This window comes from Archocentrus centrarchus, chromosome 11 (genome assembly GCF_007364275.1).
Source record: "Archocentrus centrarchus isolate MPI-CPG fArcCen1 chromosome 11, fArcCen1, whole genome shotgun sequence".
Lineage (NCBI taxonomy): Eukaryota > Metazoa > Chordata > Actinopteri > Cichliformes > Cichlidae > Archocentrus > Archocentrus centrarchus.
The window spans coordinates 1,409,028-1,430,966 of record NC_044356.1 but is presented as its reverse complement, the minus strand read 5'-3'; the positions used below and the strand labels follow the sequence as shown (position 1 = coordinate 1,430,966).

The 21,939-nt window shown below is 41.6% G+C and overlaps 1 protein-coding gene across 2 annotated transcripts; it reads right to left on the bottom strand.

The window, feature by feature from the left end:
- Nucleotides 1–163: 163 nt before the first annotated feature.
- Nucleotides 164–20,705, bottom strand: LOC115788675 (H-2 class I histocompatibility antigen, L-D alpha chain-like). Of its 2 annotated transcripts, none has more exons than XM_030741805.1 (6): nt 20,530–20,705; nt 4,249–4,524; nt 3,842–4,132; nt 2,188–2,472; nt 1,784–1,906; nt 164–1,158 (listed from the first exon to the last, which is right to left on the bottom strand). In XM_030741805.1, the coding sequence occupies exons 1-6, from the start codon at nt 20,582–20,584 to the stop codon at nt 1,151–1,153; spliced, it is 1,038 nt and encodes a 345-aa protein (XP_030597665.1). In that variant the 5' UTR covers nt 20,585–20,705; the 3' UTR covers nt 164–1,150. The 2 variants fall into 2 exon arrangements, with proteins under 2 accessions (XP_030597665.1, XP_030597666.1); XM_030741806.1 differs by lacking the exon at nt 20,530–20,705 and adding an exon at nt 15,759–15,942.
- Nucleotides 20,706–21,939: the final 1,234 nt, after the last annotated feature.

Below are 21,939 nucleotides of genomic sequence, written 5' to 3'. Positions count from 1 at the left end.
ATTTTTCTGTAACATAAATCGTTCATTTCACAAACACTGAAGCACTTAAATCTGTAACGTGTGCTTCCTTCCTACAATATATTTAAATTCAATGGAACAGAATTAAGTCATAATGAAAAATAAAAAATTAAACAGTTTAAACTTACTGAAAAACAACAGGTAATTCAAACGCACAAATAAACACAACAAAATGGAGCGATTTCTTTAAAAGAACACAAAAATATCAACTTGATTGACATTTTTATACAAAAAGAACATTTAAAACAGGCTTTAAATATTATATATCTGTCAGTCCTGCTTCACAGTGACAACATCATTCAACACATCAGGAAACACCTTCTTACACCAAAAGTCACACAGCAGATATTTCACTGATTTATCAAAAGATTAAAACAGAGAGAATTCAGGTGCATAAGGTAGTAAAAATGACCACAGGCATTAGTACATTACAGAGTTTCTGGTGACATCCCAGAACAAAAGTCCAACAGTAATCTGTCAGTTTGGAAAAATTTATAAACCTAAAACATATTTTGTACCATGACCTTTGAACCAAGCCACCGTGTTGGGTCGGCTGCTCTCTCCACAGGTCCTCAGCCTCTGACCTGCCTTCAAGTCTTTAAAAGTGTTTTTAAATTAAATCCAGCTGTTCAGTTTGTAACTCCTGTTTAATCCTGACATGTCTGCACATTTATCAGGACCCCCGTTTAAGTTTTAAAGTCCTGAACTCACTTTTAGCTGAGAGAATTTCATAAACTCAAACCGAGCTCATTTCATTTTCACTGCTGGAGGTTCAGCTTAAAGGAGCATTAATGCTTGTTTCAAACCCACTTATTGATTCAAATGGAATAATGCTCATCTAATCTGAAGGGAGCAGCAAATGCAAAATGCTCGGCTTTTTTTTTTTTTTTTTGTGTGTGTTGTTTTGGTAAATCTGGTTGCATCAAGTCTTCATGTGCTACGAGTTATTCCAAAAACTTCACATCTCCTCTTCCTACAATATCATTCTAGTTGCCTTTGGAAACTCTCAAGGTCGCCTTTCATATATCATACACTTGGAAAGAATAACAGTTAAAAACAGCGTTCACGCAGCTCAGCACTCCGGCTTCAACAGGCCTCCGTTTGCCTCTGGCAGCTGGATATCAGCGTCAGGTTAACGATCTGCAGGGGTGAACACAGCTGTGTTATTTTCTATGTTCACTTACATAAAAAAAGATGGGATGCTGTTTAAAATGTAAATAAAAACAGAAAGCAAATCTCACACCTATATTTCATTCACAATAGAACATAAAACACATCACTTTTATTTATATAGCAGCATAAACAGACAGCAGAGCTCTGATTCAGCTGAGACAAAGATCTGTCCTCCACATCTTCTATAACACAAAATCTCTGTCTGCCAGAGAATCATCATCATCATCGATAAATATGGTATTTCTCATCTAATCTCATCTCAGAATAAAAGGGTTGCCTTTTAGAGCATGTGAGTGTTGTTGGTCAATATTTTGTGTATATTTTCAGTCCCCAGAGTTGATTATAATTATTATTATGACATTTTGTAAAACTGCAAATGGCCAAAATAAAACTTAGTAGTAGTGGCAATAGTAGTAATGGTAGTAACAGGAATAACAGTAGTAGTAGTAGTAGCATTAATATTCTGTTTAAACAATTTTTTTCATCATTTGTTCAGAAAACAAATTTGGGGAAGAACATTTTTTTGAATGTAATCTCGCTCAGATTTGTGAGTGTGAAGAGTGTGTGTGATTAAACTGCACATTACACCTACCGAGAAGCCATTTTCTACGTAAAAACCACAGAACCGCAGCTCCACCAATAAACACGAGCAGCACTACCACCACTGCGACGACGACGCCGCCGTTTCCAGCAGGAGCGTCGGGCACGATGGGATCTGAAACCCAGAAAGCATCAGTGTTGGGTTCAGGTCACGTCTGTCTGTTACTGAGAGCTGTGATACAATTTAAATACATAAAACATGAAAAGCTTTATTTTATTTATGTTTTATTTATACTGGTCATGTAAATAAAAACTATAAACATTCTCTATATGTGACAGGAGAATTCAACTGCAGCTGTAAACTCCTGTAAAGGTCTATTTATGCCAAAATATTAATCAGAAAAATGATTTTTGGTTCATGTTGTCCAGCACCAGATAAAAGAAAAAGTTTCTTACCCCACATCTTAGTAATGTCCACATTAGTCCCTCTATGGATGACTTCACAGCTGAATTTTGACACATCAGACCTTAAAATCTCCACGAAGTCTCTTCTCTGGAAGGTGTCGTCATCATTCGGAAGAATGTCTGTGCTCATCAGGCCGTCCTCTTTTGTGAGAACCCGCTCGTTCCTTTTGACCCTCAGGATGATGTCTTTTGGGTAGAAGCCCGTGGCGAGGCACACCAGGAAGACATTGGCCTCGACCTTGGAGCTCTTCGTAAAAACGAACACCTCAGGAGGAGCTGGAGGGACAAAATGTAAAGAGTGCAGGGTGGCTCAGCATACTTGTGATCAGCTCAGTGTGAGTAGCTACTGTGTGTGTGTGTGTGAGAGATAGGTGAGCTGGTTGTGTTTTGTGTTTTTTGGGCTGATGTGTTATTTTGTTCAGCAGCATGCGAGTCGCTGCCTTGTGCTCTGTTTCATTGTAAATTGCAGCATTTGAAGAATATTTGTGATCTTCTCTCAAACAACTTCTTTAAGATCAGTTTCTTTGATTTGCCAACTATGTGTTTCTAACAATATTATAACCAGTACTGTCGTTAACATGGGAGCTTTGTCTTGTTGCGTTTTGTCTCAAAGGTGGCTGGATCTGTGGGTGGTGCTGTTTGACCCTGTGATGGTCAAACGTGAACTGTAGCTGCTTAACAACAATGCTTCCAGCATGCTGAGCTTCTTTTAAAGTCCAGCTTTTATTTTCTAACCTGCAGAGAAGCTGCACACATGTTCATCCACATTTAATCCACACATGCCTTTTGTATTTGTATTTAGTCAATAATACTGTTTCCACTGATGTTGTCATATTTCTGCTGAATAAACGAGATTACGCAGAACTCAGAGGAACCTTTGACCTTTGGTTATTTTCAGGTTAACTTCAAAAAACCCGAAAACCAAAATTTAAGATTTCAGAAGCACATTAAAAGAATCTGTATTTGATTTTTGAGTATTATTAAATATTAATGTCTAATCAGATATTTTCATTGAAAATATTTCCACAGCTGAATGTGATAATTAATGACAGCAATTAAATGAAAGTAACTTTTTGTGTACATGATTGTGTTTAAACCTGTTCATAAATCCAGTGATGTTTCTATAAATGCCACTAAAAAAAAACCAAAAAAAGAAAAAGAACATGTATGTGATGTCACACAGAGTTTGGCATCTCTTTTCCATAATACATGAACTATGACTAGACCGAATTCTATAAAGTCTAATAATAATGTATAAATTGTGCATTATCATTATTGACCATCTATTGATTCTCTTCCACTTCTGCAGTTCAGGGTCACGGGGGGGCTGGAGGCTGTCCCAGCTGTCATAGGGTGAGAGGCGGGGTACACCTGGACGGGTCACCAGGGCTAACACAGAGAGACAGACGACCATTTACACTCAATTTAGAATCAGTGTGTAACCTAACCCCACTCACTGCATGTCTGTGGACTGAGGGAGGAACTGGACTGGAGGGAACCCACGGAAACACAGGGAGAACATGCAAACTCCACACAGAAAGGTCCTGACCAGACAGTGGATTCAAACCTAGGACCCTCTTGTTGTGAGGCGATAGTGCTAACCACCATGCTACCCAACATTATTATTATTTTCTAACATACATACATTTTTTTTGGAGCTCCTTTTCCCCATAATTCACGAATTTGCTCAGCCAATCGACGCACTCGTTCTCCAGGTAGCCCTTGGTGTACTCTTTCAGGACCTGGACACCGTCCCACTTCCTCTTGGTGGCTTCTGCCTCCTTTGTTGGGGCGACCCAGACCCCATTTTTATCATCGAAGGACAGGAAGTCGTCACCATCATAGTTGTACATGTCCATGCCGCGCACAAACTTGAGCGTGCCGTCAGGCTGCGTTTCAGCCTCACAGCCATGCATCCACTGAAGAACATGAGGGGCTGAAGGAAAGACAAAAACAACTGTGAAATAAATTAACAACAAAGAAACAGAGGAACACACATCCAGAGAGGACACAATACTGTGTGGCTCAAGATTCATCAAATCAAAAACTTACAGGTTGAGTCATTCTGCCTCATTCGCTCCATCAGGATGCCGATGTTCACCTTGAACCACTGCTGCTTGCTCTTGCGGGACTGTGTGCCTTTTTCCCAATAATCAACGGGTAAACGCTGTCTCATCCAGTCCTGTCTGGGAACCTTTGTCTGATGCTCGCTGTCGAAGTAGTCGATCATTCTGTTATCCAGCATGCCCATGGCTGTGAACTCGTGGATGCCCGGTTGTCCAACGGGTTTGGAGAGAGCGGTGTAGATGTAATGGAGGGAATGAATCTCTGAAAAATCACAGAAGGAAATTCATTTAGAGAAGCAGCAGCAGATCTGACTCAGTTTTAAAATGAACACTTATCTACTGGGAAGGTATCTTTGAAGATCCATCCAATCATTTAGGCAAACATAAGTCAAAAGGCATATATTAGCAGGTGTGCACAGGTAAGCTTAACATCTGGTCTCTCCACCTCAGCAACAAAGGCTGGTGTTCAAATATCAAACAGCTTCAAGAGCAACAAACTATCACACCTAACAATGCAGCACTTCAACCTGATGCCACAAAGGTTAACAGAGCATACGCTGAGGGCAGAATCCTCACAGACCGTTCTGAGAGGTGAGAGGTCACCTGTGCAGGTCTCCCTCTGCATCGTCTCCCATATCTGTCCCACCAATCTGCTCTTTTCCCCACACATGGCAGGCGAGGAAAAGAGAGACACGGTTTAACTGCAGTGTCAGTTTTCCACTTCATTTGGCCATTTTTGGGGGTCAGGCTAGCATACATATCACTGTAAACTGTCACTTGGTGTTGGCTCTCACTGCGGTATTGTATCACTTCCTGTTCCTGTTTCGGAGCACAGTGTTTTGCTGTCTGTTAGCTGTTATATCTGTATAACTCGATTTATCTGGATAATAACATATTTTAGTGTAATCTTCACCTACTTTAAATAGCATACTCTTTGCTGAATCACCTGTATTCACATTACTCACTTTATTTGTTTTTAGAAATTCGCTAGCTTAGCTCAGCTAGTAGCTTAGCCCTTAGCCGACTCACTACCAGCATGGCTTCTTCTCCTGTCTCTCCTGCACTTTCCTGCTCTGGGTGTCACATGTTTAGTTACTCCTCGGCCTCCTTTAGCAGTAACGGTACTTGTAATAAATGTAGTCTGTTTGTAGCTCTGGAGGCCAGGCTTTTTGAACTGGAGACTCGGCTCCGCACCCTGGAAAATCCTACATCTAGCCAGGCCCCTGTAGCGGGTGCGGACCATGGTAGCTTAGCCGCCGTTAGCTCCCCCCCAGCAGATCCCGAGCAGCAGGGAAAACAGGCCAGCTGGGTGACGGTGAGGAGGAAGCGTAGTCCTAAGCAGAAGCCCCGGGTACACCACCAACCTGTTCACGTCTCTAACCGTTTTTCTCCACTCGGCGACACACCCGCCGAGGAACAAACTCTGGTTATTGGCGACTCTGTTTTGAGAAACGTGAAGCTAGAGACACCGGCGACCATAGTCAAATGTCTTCCAGGGGCCAGAGCAGGCGACATTCATGGAAATTTGAAACTGCTGGCTAAGGCTAATCGTAGATTTGGTAAGATCGTTATTCACGTCGGCAGTAATGACACCCGGTTACGCCAATCGGAGGTCACTAAAATTAATATTGACTCGGTGTGTAACTTTGCAAAAACGATGTCGGACTCTGTAGTTTTCTCCGGGCCCTCCCCAATCAGACCAGGAGCGACATGTTTAGCCGCATGTTCTCCTTGAATCGCTGGCTGTCTGAGTGGTGTCCAAAAAACGACGTGGGCTTCATAGATAATTGGCAAAGTTTCTGGGGAAAACCTGGTCTTGTTAGGAGAGACGGCATCCATCCCACTTTCGATGGAGCAGCTCTCATTTCTAGAAATCTGGCCAAATTTATTAACCCTCCTAAAAACTGACTACCCAGGGTTGAGACCAGGAAGCAGAGTTGCAGTCTTACACGCCTCTCTGCAGCTTCTCTCCTCCTGCCCTCCCCCCAACACCCCATCCCCATAGAGTCGGTGCCTGCTCCCAGACCACCAAAAACCAAAGCTAAAATCAGCAAAAAGCTATTTAAGCATAAAAATTCAAAAACAATAAATAATACAGCTTCATCAACTGCACCAAAGAATAAAACAATTAAATGTGGATTGTTAAACATTAGGTCTCTCTCTTCCAAGTCCCTATTAGTAAATGATTTAATAATTGATCAACGTATTGATTTATTCTGCCTTACAGAAACCTGGTTACAGCAGGATGAATATGTTAGTTTAAATGAATCAACACCCCCGAGTCACAGTAACTGTCAGAATGCTCGAAGCACAGGTCGAGGAGGAGGATTAGCTGCAATCTTCAATTCCAGCTTAATTAATTAATCAAAGACCCAGACAAAGTTTTCATTCTTTTGAAAGCCTGACTCTTTGTCTTGTCCATCCTAATTGGGAAAATCAAAAAGCTGTTTTATTTGTTATTATCTATCGTCCACCTGGTCCCTACTCAGAGTTTCTGTCTGATTTCTCAAACTTTTTATCTGATTTAGTGCTCAGTTCAGATAAAATAATTATAGTGGGTGATTTTAACATCCATGTAGATGCTGAGAATGACAGCCTCAACACTGCATTTAATCTATTGTTAGATTCAATTGGCTTCTCTCAAAATGTAAAGGAGCCCCCCCACCACTTTAATCATACTCTGGATCTTGTCCTAACATATGGCATAGAAACAGAAGACTTAACAGTATTCCCTGAAAGCCCCCTCCTGTCTGATCATTTCTTAGTAACATTTACATTTACTTTAATGGATTACACAGCAGTGGGGAATAAGTTTTATTACAGTAGAAGTCTTTCTGAAAGTGCTGTAACTAAGTTTAAGGATCTAATTCCTTCATTGTTATGCTCTTCAGTGCCATGTGCCAACACAGTGCAGAGCAGCTACCTAAACTCTGCTCCCAGTGAGGTTGATTATCTCGTCAATAGTTTTACATCCTCACTGCGTATAACTTTGGATACTGTGGCTCCTCTGAAAAGGAAAGCTTCAAATCAGAAGTGCCTGACTCCGTGGTATAATTCACAAACGCACAGCTTAAAGCAGATAACCCGTAAGCTGGAGAGGGAATGGCGTCTCACTAAATTAGAAGATGCTCATTTAGCCTGGAAAAAGAGTTTGTTGCTCTATAAAAAAGCCCTCCGTAAAGCTAGGACATCTTACTATTCATCATTAATTGAAGAAAATAAGAACAACCCCAGGTTTCTTTTCAGCACTGTAGCCAGGCTGACAAAGAGTCAGAGCTCTGTAGAGCCGAGTATTCCTTTCACGTTAACTAGTAGTGACTTCATGGATTTCTTTACAAATAAAATTTTAGACATTCGAGAAAAAATTATTCATAACCATCTCAAAGATTATTCTTCATGTTCGGCTGCTTTCAGCACTGCTGGTATTTGTTTAGACTCTTTTGCTCCAGTTGATCTTTCAGAGTTAACTTCAATAGTTACTTCCTCCAAACCAGCAACATGTTTATTAGATCCCATTCCTACTAGACTGTTCAAAGAAGTCTTTCCAATTATTGATGCTTCAATCTTAAAAATGATCAATCAGTCTTTATTAGTTGGCTATGTACCACAGACCTTCAAGGTGGCTGTAATTAAACCTCTGCTTAAAAAGCCATCACTTGACCCAGCTGTCTTAGCTAATTATAGGCCAATCTCCAACCTTCCTTTTCTCTCAAAGATTCTTGAAAGAGTAGTTGTAAAACAGCTAACTGATCATCTGCAGAGGAACGGTTTATTTGAAGAGTTTCAGTCAGGTTTCAGAATTCATCACAGTACAGAAACAGCATTAGTGAAGGTTACTAATGATCTTCTTACAGCCTCTGACAGTGGACTCATCTCTGTACTTGTCCTGTTGGACCTCAGTGCAGCTTTTGATACTGTTGACCATAACATTTTATTACAGAGATTAGAGCTTGCTATAGGTATTAAAGGTACTGCACTGCAGTGGTTTGAATCATATTTATCTCATAGACTCCAATTTGTTCATGTAAATGGGGAGTCTTCTTCACACACTAAGGTTAATTATGGAGTTCCACAGGGTTCTGTGCTAGGACCAATTTTATTTACATTATACATGCTTCCCTTAGGCAGTATTATTAGAAAGCACTGCATCAATTTTAATTGTTATGCAGATGATACTCAGCTTTACCTATCAATGAAGCCAGATGACACACATCAATTAATTAAACTGCAGGAATGTCTTAAAGACATTAAGGCCTGGATGACCTCTAATTTCCTGCTTCTAAATTCAGATAAAACTGAAATTCTTGTTCTCGGCCCCACAAATCTTAGAAACATGGTGTCTAACCAGATACTTACTCTGGATGGCATTACTTTGGCCTCCAGTAACACTGTGAGAAATCTTGGAGTCATTTTTGACCAGGATATGTCCTTCAATGCACATATTAAACAAATATGTAGGACCGCTTTTTTGCATTTGCGCAATATTTCTAAAATTAGAAACATCCTTTCTCAGAGTGATGCTGAAAAGCTCATTCATGCATTTATTACTTCTAGGCTGGATTATTGTAATTCATTATTATCAGGCTGTCCTAAAAGCTTTCTGAAAAGCCTTCAGCTGATCCAAAATGCTGCAGCTAGAGTACTGACAGGGACTAGAAAGAGAGAGCAAATTTCTCCCATATTGGCTTCTCTTCATTGGCTCCCTGTTAAATCTAGAATAGAATTTAAAATTCTTCTCCTCACATACAAGGTCTTGAATAATCAGGCACCATCTTATCTCAAAGACCTCATAGTACCATATCACCCCAACAGAGCACTTCGCTCTCAGACTGCTGGCTTACTTGTGGTTCCTAGGATACTTAAGAGTAGAATGGGAGGCAGAGCCTTCAGCTTTCAGGCGCCTCTTCTGTGGAACCAGCTTCCAGCTTGGATTCGGGAGACAGACACCCTCTCTATTTTTAAGATTAGGCTCAAAACTTTCCTTTATGATCAAGCTTATAGTTAGGGCTGGATCAGGTGACCCTGAACCATCCCTTAGTTATGCTGCTATAGGCCTAGGCTGCTGGGGGGTTCACATAATGCACTGTTTCTCATTCACCTTATTTACTTTGTTTATACTCCACTCTGCATTTAATCATTAATTGATATTAATCTCTGGCTCTCTTCCACAGCATGTCTTTTCTCTCCCCTCAGCCCAACCGGTCGCGGCAGATGACTGCCCCTCCCTGAGCCTGGTTCTGCTGGAGGTTTCTTCCTGTTAAAAGGGAGTTTTTCCTTTCCACTGTCGCCAAGTGCTGCTCATAGGGGGTCTGTTTGACTGTTGGGTTTTCTCTGTATTATTGTAGGGTCTTTACCCACAATACAAAGCGCCTTGAGGCGACAGTTTGTTGTGATTTGGCGCTATATAAATAAAATTGAATTGTAAAAAGTGCCGACTGATGTTTTTATCCGCTGATCACTGATCAATATGTCACTGGCAATGGAGGAAAATGGGTTAGTGCACAGGTCTTGGCCTGCATGGCATCTGGTGCAGTGCATTTTGGGATTTTTAGTAACGTGGTGGGAGCGCTATTTACTTGTGATAATGATAGCTTTATGGAATCATATTGCGGGTCGGATCTGGCCCGCAGACCTTGAGATTGACACGTGCCTTAAGCAGTATTATTGGAAAACATTGCATACATTTTCATTGTTATGCAGATGATACTCAGCTTTATCCATCCATGAAGCCAGATGACACACAACAATTAGTAAACTGCAGGGATTTCTTAAAGACAAAGACTTGGATGACCTCTAATTTTCTGCTTCTAAATTCAGATAAAACCAAAGTTCTTGTACTACAAACTTTGCCCCACAAATCTTAGAAACACAGTGTCTAACCAGAGGCCTCCAGTAACACTGAGAAATCTTGGAGTCATTTTTGACCAGGATATGTTCTTCAATGCACATTCTAAACAATGTGTAGGACCGCTTTTTTGCATTTGCACAATATTTCTAAAATTATAAACATCCTGTCTCAGAGTGATGCTGAAAAGCTAATTCTACTAAAGTGTTTATGACTCATTCCTTCACCAGCAAAAAACATGCTTTAACACACGCATTTATGACTGCCCCTTTTTTACTTTCCACTGTCACCAAGTACTTGCCCATAAGGGGGTCATTTTAATTATTGGGTTTTCTCTGGATTATTATATGGTCTTTACATTACAATATAAAGCACCTTTAGGTGACTGTATCAGCTTTTCTATGCTGATACTCGGTGTTAACTTCAGCTGATTCTGACATGTGCTCCACAGCTGTGTACTCACACATTTTGTCAAAGTGTGTGTGTACTCACACACTTTGACAAAATCAAACATCTTTGTCTTCACTTCCTTTTATTATTTGTGACCGACAACAGGTAGTTCTCGTCTCTATCATTGAACAGTATTTGCAGCCTAACAGTGTAAATGCTGGCATACCTGATTAACAGACTGCACAGTCAAAAACTGTAACGCCTCCACCATTAATGCCGACCAAATGAGCAAACCCCTTCCCATATAAATACAATGACTCATAAACTAAGTGCCCCCTAGTTAGATGTTAGATTCAACTCATTGTCATTGTGCGCACAAGGCACACAAAGAAATGATCGTTCCAGATCACTCATCCAGAGACGAGCATCTGCGGTCATGCAGCCAGAGACCGGCGCTACCGTTAGGCAATGTGGTTTAAGTGCCTTGCCCAAGGACACAACGCAGCACAGGGACAGGGGCTCGAACCAGCAAACCTCCCGCTGCAAGGCGAACACCTACCCGCTGCGCTACTGCCCATAGTGTCCAAACACATAACACAAAACAAAAAGAAAATGCTCTCACAGTGACTTCTTGTTGGGATATGGTAGTGATAAATAAAACTCAATTGAGAGGGAAAGTGTTTAAGAGAAGAAGAAAGAATAGACATCTACAGGACTGGAAGTTTATCACCATCTGATGGCCTACAAATAGACTGCAGGTTTTAGGACCATTTTATACTCGAGCCCAACAAGAGCACTGCACAGCAAAGCTGATGCCAAACCGACGTCATACCTGCAGCCACTAGCTGCCGTTTCGGCATATACATACAATAAGAGGCTGCAGGTCTTGAATTTTTGTATCCTGGTGTTTTGTAGCACTATCTCTGCAGCTGAGTTAAAGTGACAAGATTACAATCACATCAGTTTTTACCCCCCATTTTAATAACATATCAGTGACTAAGTTCAGAGGTTCATAGACCATACAGAGATGTTGCAACAGTCTGAAAAGATGAAACTTTGTGAAAAAAAAAAAAAATCTACAATTTTTTTGTCTAGTTTGACTTCTATATCAGCACTGATGTGTAGGTATCGTCTGTGCGGCGACATCTATTGCTTAGGGGAACACTGCAGTGCGAAAAAAAGGACTGATTTTAAACTGAAACTCTGAACCTAACCTGCTCCTGACCAGGTTATGTGGTCTGTATAAGTCACCATGGTGATTTAACAGGTCAAAGAAGCAACACTTTAATGACACAGAAAACTCAGAGTTTAAGCTCAACATAATTAAGGCATTAAACTCACTTTATAGCACACCTCTCTGTAGATTATGTTCTGACCAACGAAAACGAACAAAATAGAACCCGAAATTGAAAAACCATTTGTGGTTAGCACTGCTGCCTCACAGCTAGAAGGTCCTGGGTTCGATTCCACCTTGGCCCAGGCCTCTCTGTGTGGAGTTTGCATGTTCTCCTCTTGTCTGTGTGGATTTACTCCCACAGTCCAAAGACATGCAGTTACTGGGGTCAGATTAACAGGTGATTCTAAATTGCCCACAGGTGTGAATGTATGACAGGCTGGTGACCTGTACAGGGTGTACCCTGCCTCTCACCCTGTGACAGCTGGGATAGGCTCCAGCGCCCCTGCGACCCTGAGTAGGATAAGCGAACGAGAATGGATGGATGGATTTTTGTTAACTGAAATAAAAAATTGTATTGCTGGTTTACAAATGTAACTGAAACAAACTGAAATTATAGATAAAAAATGACCTTCATTTTCAAGTCTGTCAGCTTATTTAAAAGAATAGTGGTTTGATATGAAATCACTTTTCTGCTCTAGCAGTTTTAGCTGGGAGCACCATCCAGCACCTCACTGTGTGTGTGTGTGTGTGTGTGTGTGTGTGTGTGTGTGTGTGTGTGTGTGTGTGTGTGTGTGTGTGTGTGTGTGTGTGTGTGTGTGTACCGCACCAGTCCGCAAAATAATGGCAACAGCAAAAGGTGGGAGAAAGCAGCAGAGTCCCATAAAGGGATTTCTTAGAGTACGCTATGACAAGCGAGTGTTTTTGTTGTGGATGATATGATGACAAACTGTGTGGAACCAACCCACCAACCTCAGTCAACCTGAGAAGAGCACAAGGCGGCTACAGAAACTCCTGTGAACCTACGCAGTGACCTACGATGTAACCTGACCCGCACCCAGGGGTGCAGCTATATACTCTCTGAGGTGTATGCGGACACATTTTTAGGCGCCCCCCCCCCAAAAAAAAAAAACAGGGGCGGGGGTGGTAATGCTAATTAGCAAGCTAATACTAACCGCTAAAAGCTGCTCCCGCTTGTTAATTGAGTGAAGGGGCCTACACATGTAACCAGAAAGCACATCTAAAGTCTAATCACAGTCTTTGTGAACCTGTAGTTACATTTCTCGAGGTGCATGTCATTTTTCTTGAAGGCCTTTCACAGCTCCACTGGTGCTGAAAACTAATGTTTGACTATGGCTTTCTGAATACAGCTATCGATTATTTTCAGAATCGAGTATTGTATCGATTATTCCATCAATTAATCAAGTAATCGGATGAGAAATAATTTTTCGTACTAACAATTCATCTGCACATTTTAACTTCCGCACTGCAGTTTTTCTCTATGTCACGTGTCAGACTCAAGGTCTGCGGGCCACTTCCGGCCCATGATCTAATTTTATACGGCCAGCAAGATGATTTCATATAGCTATTATTAATAGCCCGCGGGTAAATGTGCTCCCACCACTTATACTACAAATTCCACGCACTGCAGCAGCTGCCGGCAGGCCAAGAACTGTGCGCTAACCTGTTTTCCCTATTGCCGATTGATCAGTGATCAGCGGAGAAAACATCGGTCAGCACTTTTTACAGTGACATTTAAGCTGCCTGACTCCCCAAAAATGACCAAACGAAAAGTGGAAAAAAGGGATTTTCCAAACAGGTGGGAGGCAAAAGACCTGAAGGCTGACATCGGAGGTAAACCATCTGTCTCTTTTCCTCACTTGCGCTGCGGGGGAAAGAGCGGATTGGTGGGACAGATACGGAAAAGATGAAGAGAAGACCTGCACAGGTGAGCTGACAGTGCATCACTGCGTCACACAGCAGGAAACGGTGCGCAGCAAAGTCCTGAAGACAGAACGCGTCATAAACACCGAAACACAGACAGGGAACTTCGTAAGAGGCAGTTTCAGTCTTTCTGGAGTAAATAGCTTCTGAATTTGGTGGCACGCCTTATTACACAGGTGCGATGAGCTGCCTGAGGAAATCTGTCAGTTCATAGAAAGTGAAGGAAAAGCCTCAGCAGGGCTCCGGGATGAAAGGTGGCTGTGAGAGTCGACTTTTCTCATGAAGCATCATAATGCGTCCCTGCAGCTTTGGGGACTGGACCGCATGATAACTTGTCTCCACCGCTGTGTTTGCAGCTGCGCTATTTGCTGATAAACTGACACACTGCGCAGTTTATGCAGCGTTTTTCCGACTGTGAAGCGCAGAAATTCACATTACAGTTTTTACCCGAAAAATTTGCAACTTTTCATCAGTTTGAAATATATTCATGTGATTTTTGAAGAATAATATAATTTTATATTTTATTTAATGTGTTGAGGAAAAAAGCTGCTGTATTCTGGCCATTCAAATTTATTTTACTAATTTAAATAATTATTTTTAATCCTGTTCCGCCCGCGACTCAGAATGTGTCTTCAATTTTGGCCCGTCCTGTGATTGACAGCCCTGCTCTGTGTGAAACAAACAGCGGTTTATGGAGCAGCTACAAAGTTCTCTGTTCTTCATGTTGCTGATCAGGTGGTTGAAGAAGGACCTCCAGCTGTTTCCCAATAAAAGTTTTAAGGTGGTTACAGGAGTAAGTGCTGCTGCTTTGGTCTGAGCGCACTGTCTCAGTAACGGCTCATAACTTACGACTGTCTTTAAATTGGACAGGAGGAGGGGATGTGAAGGAGCGCAGGGGCGCCTAATCAGCGCTGCACCTCTGTTATTGATCATGTCATATGCACAGCTGTCAAATACAGAAAATGCAACTAGAGAAATATTTTCCCACATCGTTTTGGCGCCCCCCTCTTGTGCGGCGCTCCTATGCATTGCATATAGTGCATACCCCCTTTTTGCGCCACTGCCCGCACCTCTCCAGAAATGTAACTACACGACGGCTCCACGCAGCCCAGACTGTGATTAACCTGTTCACCACACAGATACAAGTTTAAGTTTATTGGATTTTTCTTTCTGTTGCTCCCTGCTGATGTCTCATGATGTTCACGTGTGTCCTTAATATTGCACACATTTAGCACATAATGCTGCAATCTAGTCAACAGGTGGTTGTTGAATACAATTTTTTAAATGGTATAATTTGTTGGTCTCATTACACAATAGTTACTCTTGCACCTGGCAAAGCATGAAAAAACTAAAACTATAATGAAAACTAAATTAAAACTATGCATTAAGCAAAAAATAAAAAGATAAAAACAAGCAAATCCAATCTAAAAATAATTAACACTAACTGGATTACAGAAAAAACAAGTTAAAACAAAATAAAACTAAACTATAATGTAAAATCCAGAGCTATTATAACCCTGGTTCTGACTGTAGAAATATCACCAAGCTGCTGGATTAGAACAAACCCTGTTTGGTTTGGTTTAATAGCATGTGCTCATTTTTGTCAGGGATCACGTGCAGTCACCTCGCAGATCTAAGCAGGGACTCAAACCAGCACCCTGCAGGTTACTCGTCAGCTGTTAAAATGCCATCTTGATCAGCCTTAGCCATCATTCTACCTGCCCGCACAAACATAGGCTGGGTATCTTAGGTTAACCCCCAGGAAACAGTTCAATGTTGAACCGCTGCTGGTGATGCCAGATGAACTGGTGTTTTAGATGTGCGGGGGAAACAGATGCAGCAGTCTGCAGTTTCTGACAAGAAAATCTCGATACAACGATACAACGTGAGCAACCACCGCACTGAATATTCAGTGTATTCAGTGCGGAGGTTGTTCGTGTTATGATTCCTCTCACATGCTTTCAGTGATTCGAGGACGGTCAGACCTACAACTAAAACATACACCTTATTATCTGCACTCGTTTATGCGTCACTCACAGCGCGATGCTCGTTGTTCTATTGGTTATTAGAAACAAACGTTTATGGATAGAAAATGACTGAATAAAAAAGGCGCGCAACTCGGCGAACCTCGATCCTTATTTACCCGTTGCCATGGTGAATCCTGGTGTCGCCGACTCTCAGGCTGAACATACTCAGAGGTGAATAAACTAACTCTGATAAGCTGTTGTGGGAGTTGCCGATCCCAGAGTTGCGTTTAGACTCAGTTTGTTGATCATGCTTCCTGGAACAGGCCCCAGAACACTTCCTCGATTTCCCACGTCTTTTTCAGCAACTCCAATCGCGTACGAGTAAGTCACGTGATTTCAGTAAACCGTGCCGCGTTTGGCTTTTGTCACGTGATATTCTGACACACGCCCCTTTTGTTCGACACAGGCCTCGGGGCTTTAGTAACAAATGTAACTGATGACGTCATTCGAACCATCAAAAGACTTTTTGACACCTTAGAACGCTTAGAGAATCTTTCAGACAGAAGTAAGTCAGCAGCATTCGAATCAACTACAAAACACTTGGAAGTCATTTGGCTCTTTTAAATCATCACTGTTTCAAGATCTCAAGAACATGTCTCACGACGAACAACAGAGTGGTAATGCTGACCCTCTTCACTGCAGTAGTCAGCAAAATGTCCCAGATGACATTGAATCCCTCAGAATGGCATTTGATTGCATTAAAAAAGAAAATCAATACCTGCACAATATGATTAAACAAACGCAGGAAGAGAAACGTCATCTGGAGGAGAAGAACAGAGAGTTGGAGGCCCAAAATAAGCACCTCAGAGAAACTTCCAAACAGGAAGAATATCTGGAACTCCAGTCCACCTTGCAAATCATAAATGAAGGTTGGGACAAACTGCTTAGTAATGCACAGAGCAGAATTATAGATTTGATGGCAGAGAATAAAGGGATGGAGAAAGAAATGGACAAGTTAGAGGAACTAGATGCCAACAATAAACAGCTGCTTGATGAAAGTAAGAAAAATAATGAAAGTTTGCAAGTACAGCTTGCTCAAGCACTGCAAATAAATAAAGAAAAACTAAACGAGAGCAAACAAGTGGGAGAAAAGCAGGAAGAGATGCAAAATATTCTCCAAGACTTGGAGAGGAGAAATGCCGAACTACAAGCATCTTATAACGAAGTCAAAGACAAAAACATTAAAACGGAGGCAGAGAAGGTAGAACTGGAGAAAACATGCAATGAGATGCAGTGTAGTATCCAAGAAATGGATTATAAAATTACACAACTGCAAGGACTATATAACAATGTACAGAACAGAAACACTGAAACGCAGAAGGAGATGCAACAACATGAGAAAACACACAAACACACGAAGCAAGCATTTCAAAAATTGCAGCAGAAAAATCGAGAGTTACAAGACATGCATGACAAAGTAATACGGGAGGCAAAGAAAACAGAGGAAGAGAAATGTAACAAAACGAAGGAACAGCAGGCAGAAAAGAAGAAAATTTTAGAACTTGAGAAGAGATGCAAGAAACTTGAAGAAGAGAATGCAGAAGCCTTTCGTAAGGTAAAAGACCTCACACTGCAGAACAAAGATTTACAGGAACGCTGCCGGAAAAAGAAGAAAAAGTGTCCCTTTGCAGAGGTTCTGCAGAGATTCTTCTGCAGACAGTCTTCTGTTTCTCCACTTTAACCTGGAGTACAATGGTGCTCTTCCTCCACCTTTTTTTCTATTAAACTTATTAGTGGGAGGTTAACACACCATCCCTCTTTTCCATCACGCCCCCCAACTGGTCACAGAAGATGACTGCCCCTCCCTGAGCCTGGTTCTGCTGGAGGTTTCTTCCTGTTATAAGGGAGTTTTTCCTTCCCACTGTCGCCAAGTGCTGCTCATAGGGGGTCATTTTGACTGTTGGGGTTTTTTTGCACGGTGGTGCAGTGGTTAGCACTGCTGCCTCACAGTTAGAATACCATCTGGAAGGCCTGGGTTCGATTCCACCTTGGCCCAGGCCTCTCCGTCTCTCTGAGTGCAGTTTGCATGTTCTCCCCGTGCTTGCGTGGGTTTCCTCCGGGTACTCCGGTTTCCTCCCACATTCCAAAGACATGCACTTACTGAGGTTAGGTTAATTGGCTACACTAAATTGCCCATAGGTGTGAATGAGAGCATGAATGTGAGTGTGAAAGGTTGTTTGTCTCTCTGTGTTGGCCCTGCGACAGGCTGGCGACCTGTTCAGGGTGTACCCTGCCTCTCGCCCTATGACAGCTGGGATAGGCTCCAGCCCCCCCCCCCCCCCCCCCCCCCCCCCCCCCCCGCGACCCTGAACAGGATGAGCGGAAGCGAATGGATGGATGGATGGATGGATGGATGGATGGGTTTTTTTCCCCCTCTCATATTTTTGGTTCCTTTGCCTTACTATATAAAGGTTTGATTTGATTCTATATGTAGCGCTTTTCTACTCTGTCTCAGCACTCAAAGCACTTATACAACATGTTTACATTTACCCCTTTCATACAAGCACTTCCATGATTAACTCAGCCATGTGCTTTTATTATCTAACACACACACATTCACACTCCAAAGCTTGTGTGGGAGAGCAACTTGGGGTTAAGTATCTTGCCCAAGGATACACTGGCATGCAGCCTGGAGTAGCCAGGAATTAAACCGCTGACCTTCCAATCAGTAGGTGACCTGCTCTATCTCCTGAGCTACAGCCACCCATATATACAGTATATACAGTATATATATATATATATATATATATATATATATATATATATATATATATATATATATATATATATATATATATATATATATATATATATATATTGGGCCCAGTGCTACAAGAAGAGCTGTAAATATGTTATCACACTGTTACGCCAAACTCGGCTAAGATTCACTGTGCTCAACTCCACTTAAACACGTTGGTAGTTTTTCATAACATAATTATTCATTTTTGTTTGTAATCAAATAAATAAGGGGTTAATAATTCTAGCAGAATTGTGCAAAACTCTTTGATGACCCCCTCATTGATGACCCCCAAGAAGGCTCAGCAGCGACTTCACTTCCTGAGGGTCCTCAGGAAGAACAACTTGGACTCAAACCTGCTGCTGACCTTCTACCGCTCATCCATTGAGAGCCTGCTAACGTACTGTATCACAGTATGGTACGGCAGCTGCACTGAGGCAGACAGGGTCAGGCTTCAGAGGGTAGTCAAGACAGCACAAAGAATCGTTGGCTGCCCTCTCCCCTCCGTGATGGACATCTACACCTCCCGCTGCATCAGCAGAGCCAGGAACATCATCAAGGACAGCTCACACCCTGGCTTTGACCTGTTTGACCTGCTGCCCTCTGGCAGGCGCTACAGGTGCATCAAAGCCAGAACAAACAGACTCAGGAACAGTTTCTTCGCCAGAGCAATCACCACCCTGAACTCACACACTCACCCACTGTAACTGTGCAATATTATATTATTCATACTGAACAATATCTGACATTCCTATATTGTGTAATATCCAGTATTCATTCACTAGTGCAATATTCATCATCTTCATTATTATATGTATACACATATTTACTTTTCTTACAATGTACAGATGCACCAATGTATGTATATATTTTTATACATTCTATTTTTTGCATATTTTACACATTGTTTATTTCTGTATATCTCTTGATTATATTGATCATACTAGATTATAATATTTTTATAATATTTTTATTTTAGAGAGTTTGATTTTCTGTTACATGGCACTGAACAGGAGTGGCCCTCCAATCTCATTGTACATCCTGTATAATGACAATAAAGGCATTCTATTCTATTCTATTCTATTCTATTCATTTATCAAACCCTCGTGCCACACCAGAGAGACATGGATCATATAAACATGCATAAATAGACACACACTACGATCATTGCAGTATGAGGCTATGATACATTATCTTGTGACATCAAGTGTCAAATGTACAAATACATCCACAACTGTGGGATTTGTATAAAATATATACATATATGCCATATGCCCCAGGCACTGTTGAAGCTAAATTTCATCAAGATTGGTCCATTTGTCTTGGAGGAATTGGGAAATATACAAACATACATACATACATATGCTATGATCATTACAGCATGATGTTGCTGGGAAAATGGGAAACAGGTGCATTTATTTATTGAAATGCACAAACAATGGAAATGGAAATACAGAATATGAGACAAAAACAAGTGTTTGCTCACTTCTAATAAGCTTGAAAGTCAGAATTTAGTATGACAACATTTATTCCAAGGTGTGCCCTGCTTCTCTCCCTATGACAGCCGGGACAGGTTACAGATATACTTTACTGGCCTAAAGGTGGGAAATTCTTTAGTCAGAATATGTTAAAAAAACAAACAAACAAACAAACAAACAAAGAGTTGAAAACCACAAACATTTAACAGTTAGCATAAATAAGTAAGGCGTAAATGTGTTTTGTGGCTCTAGAGTGATGGCAAGAATTGCTCTAAAATCCTTTTTTGTCATGAAGTTAAGTTGCCTCCCGAGCATTAATTCACTGACCCCCAAATAAAACTGAACTGAATTCAGACCCGAAAATCCACAAACATCCCATAATTCTTGTGTATTAAAAAGAACATAACATAAATCTGCTTCGGTACCACCGGTCTGCGCACGCGGAGATGTCGTACGGGCGTCTGTGCACAACCACGTGCGAGCCGCCACATGTTCTCCAGGCACACAAAGACAAACTCAGCCATCTCTCCTTTGCAGTGATCGGAGCGATGGCTGCCGCTTTGACCGTTAGCCCCGTTCTCCAACATCTTTATAATAAAGTCATCCTCTAAAATATGAAGTCTAACCTCACGTTCATTCATTACGTTAACTGCGCTGAAAACCGAAACTCACCGCTGCTTTCCGTTAGTCCCGTCCCCAGAAGGACAAAAAGTGGCCAGGCGAACATTTGTACTCCAAAACAGTCCCTCTGCCCCGTTCTGAAACCTGTTTATTCCACTTTATCCAGTTTATTCGGTTTGGTCCGGGGTTTCTCGCTGCGCCAAAAATCAAACTGAGAGCAAAGACTGAGACAAAGCCAATGACGGGAAAGTACCGCACACGTGGGCGAGACCCCGGGTGGAAAGGGATGTCTGAAAACAGCGTCACCCTCTTAAAATTAGAGCCACGTCATTTTTCCAGGTTTTTCGGAGAAGATGAAAACGGAGCCAAATAATCAAAATATGATGATTTTTTTTTTTGGGGGGGGGCATTAATTATGACTTAGGAGTGTGACGACATGTGAAACTTTCTGAATATAATAACCCTCTGTGTTTACTGTGGAGTCATAAATAAAGCTACAGCAGCTGACCAGGTCTGAAAAAACCATTCAGAGTGCAACAGAACAAAAACCAAAATATTTGGCAATCACAAATTTGAAATGTGTGTACACAGAGTTTACACACAGATCTGTGAATGTTTGTGTCGGAGGCCTGATGTAATGCCACATCTTTTGCACTGACTGTGTGTGTGTGTGTGTGTGTGCGTGTGTGTGCTGTAGTGACACCGACAGACTGAAAAAACTGATCATATATTTGGTTTAAATCTTCTAAGCGTTCATCATTTGTGCGTGTCAGGGTTATTATAGTTAACGAAAACGAACGAAATAACGAAAACTGAAATTGAAAAACATTGTCGTTAACTGAAATAAATAAAAACTATAATTAAAAGGAAAAAACGATAACTAATTAAAACTGAATTGTGAGTTTACAAAACTAACTAAAACTAACTGAAATTATAGATAAACTGACTTTCATTTTAAGCCTTGTGGATTGATATGAAATCATTGTTTCCGCGCTCGGAGTTTAAGCTGGGAGCGCCACAGGACAACTGTGTGTGTGAGTGCGCATGTGCGTGCGCTCACCGCGCTGGTCCGCAAAGTAATGGCTGCGGTCTGCCGAGTCCCGTATGGAGGTTCTTTGAGTACAAACACCTGCACACGACCATAAGGTAATTAACACACACAATCCAGCTACACAAGCATAAATGCGGACATGAGGTCGGCAACTTCCGTAGGTTGTGTACAGAGGCCGCAAAGACCCTGCAGGTTTAATTAGCGAGCATCTAACCAAGCTAGCTCTAAAACAGAAGCAGCTTCAGGTGGTGAGAACATCAGGATGCAGATGGATTTGAGCTTTGACTCCTTCAAAGAGTTTGTTTTTGTTTAACACCACATGTAGCTGTTGTTAATCTGCTGCACTGACGCTGAAGTTTATTGTGGAGTTTATTGTAGAGTTTATTGAGTTTGGGAGTTCATGTTTTTCT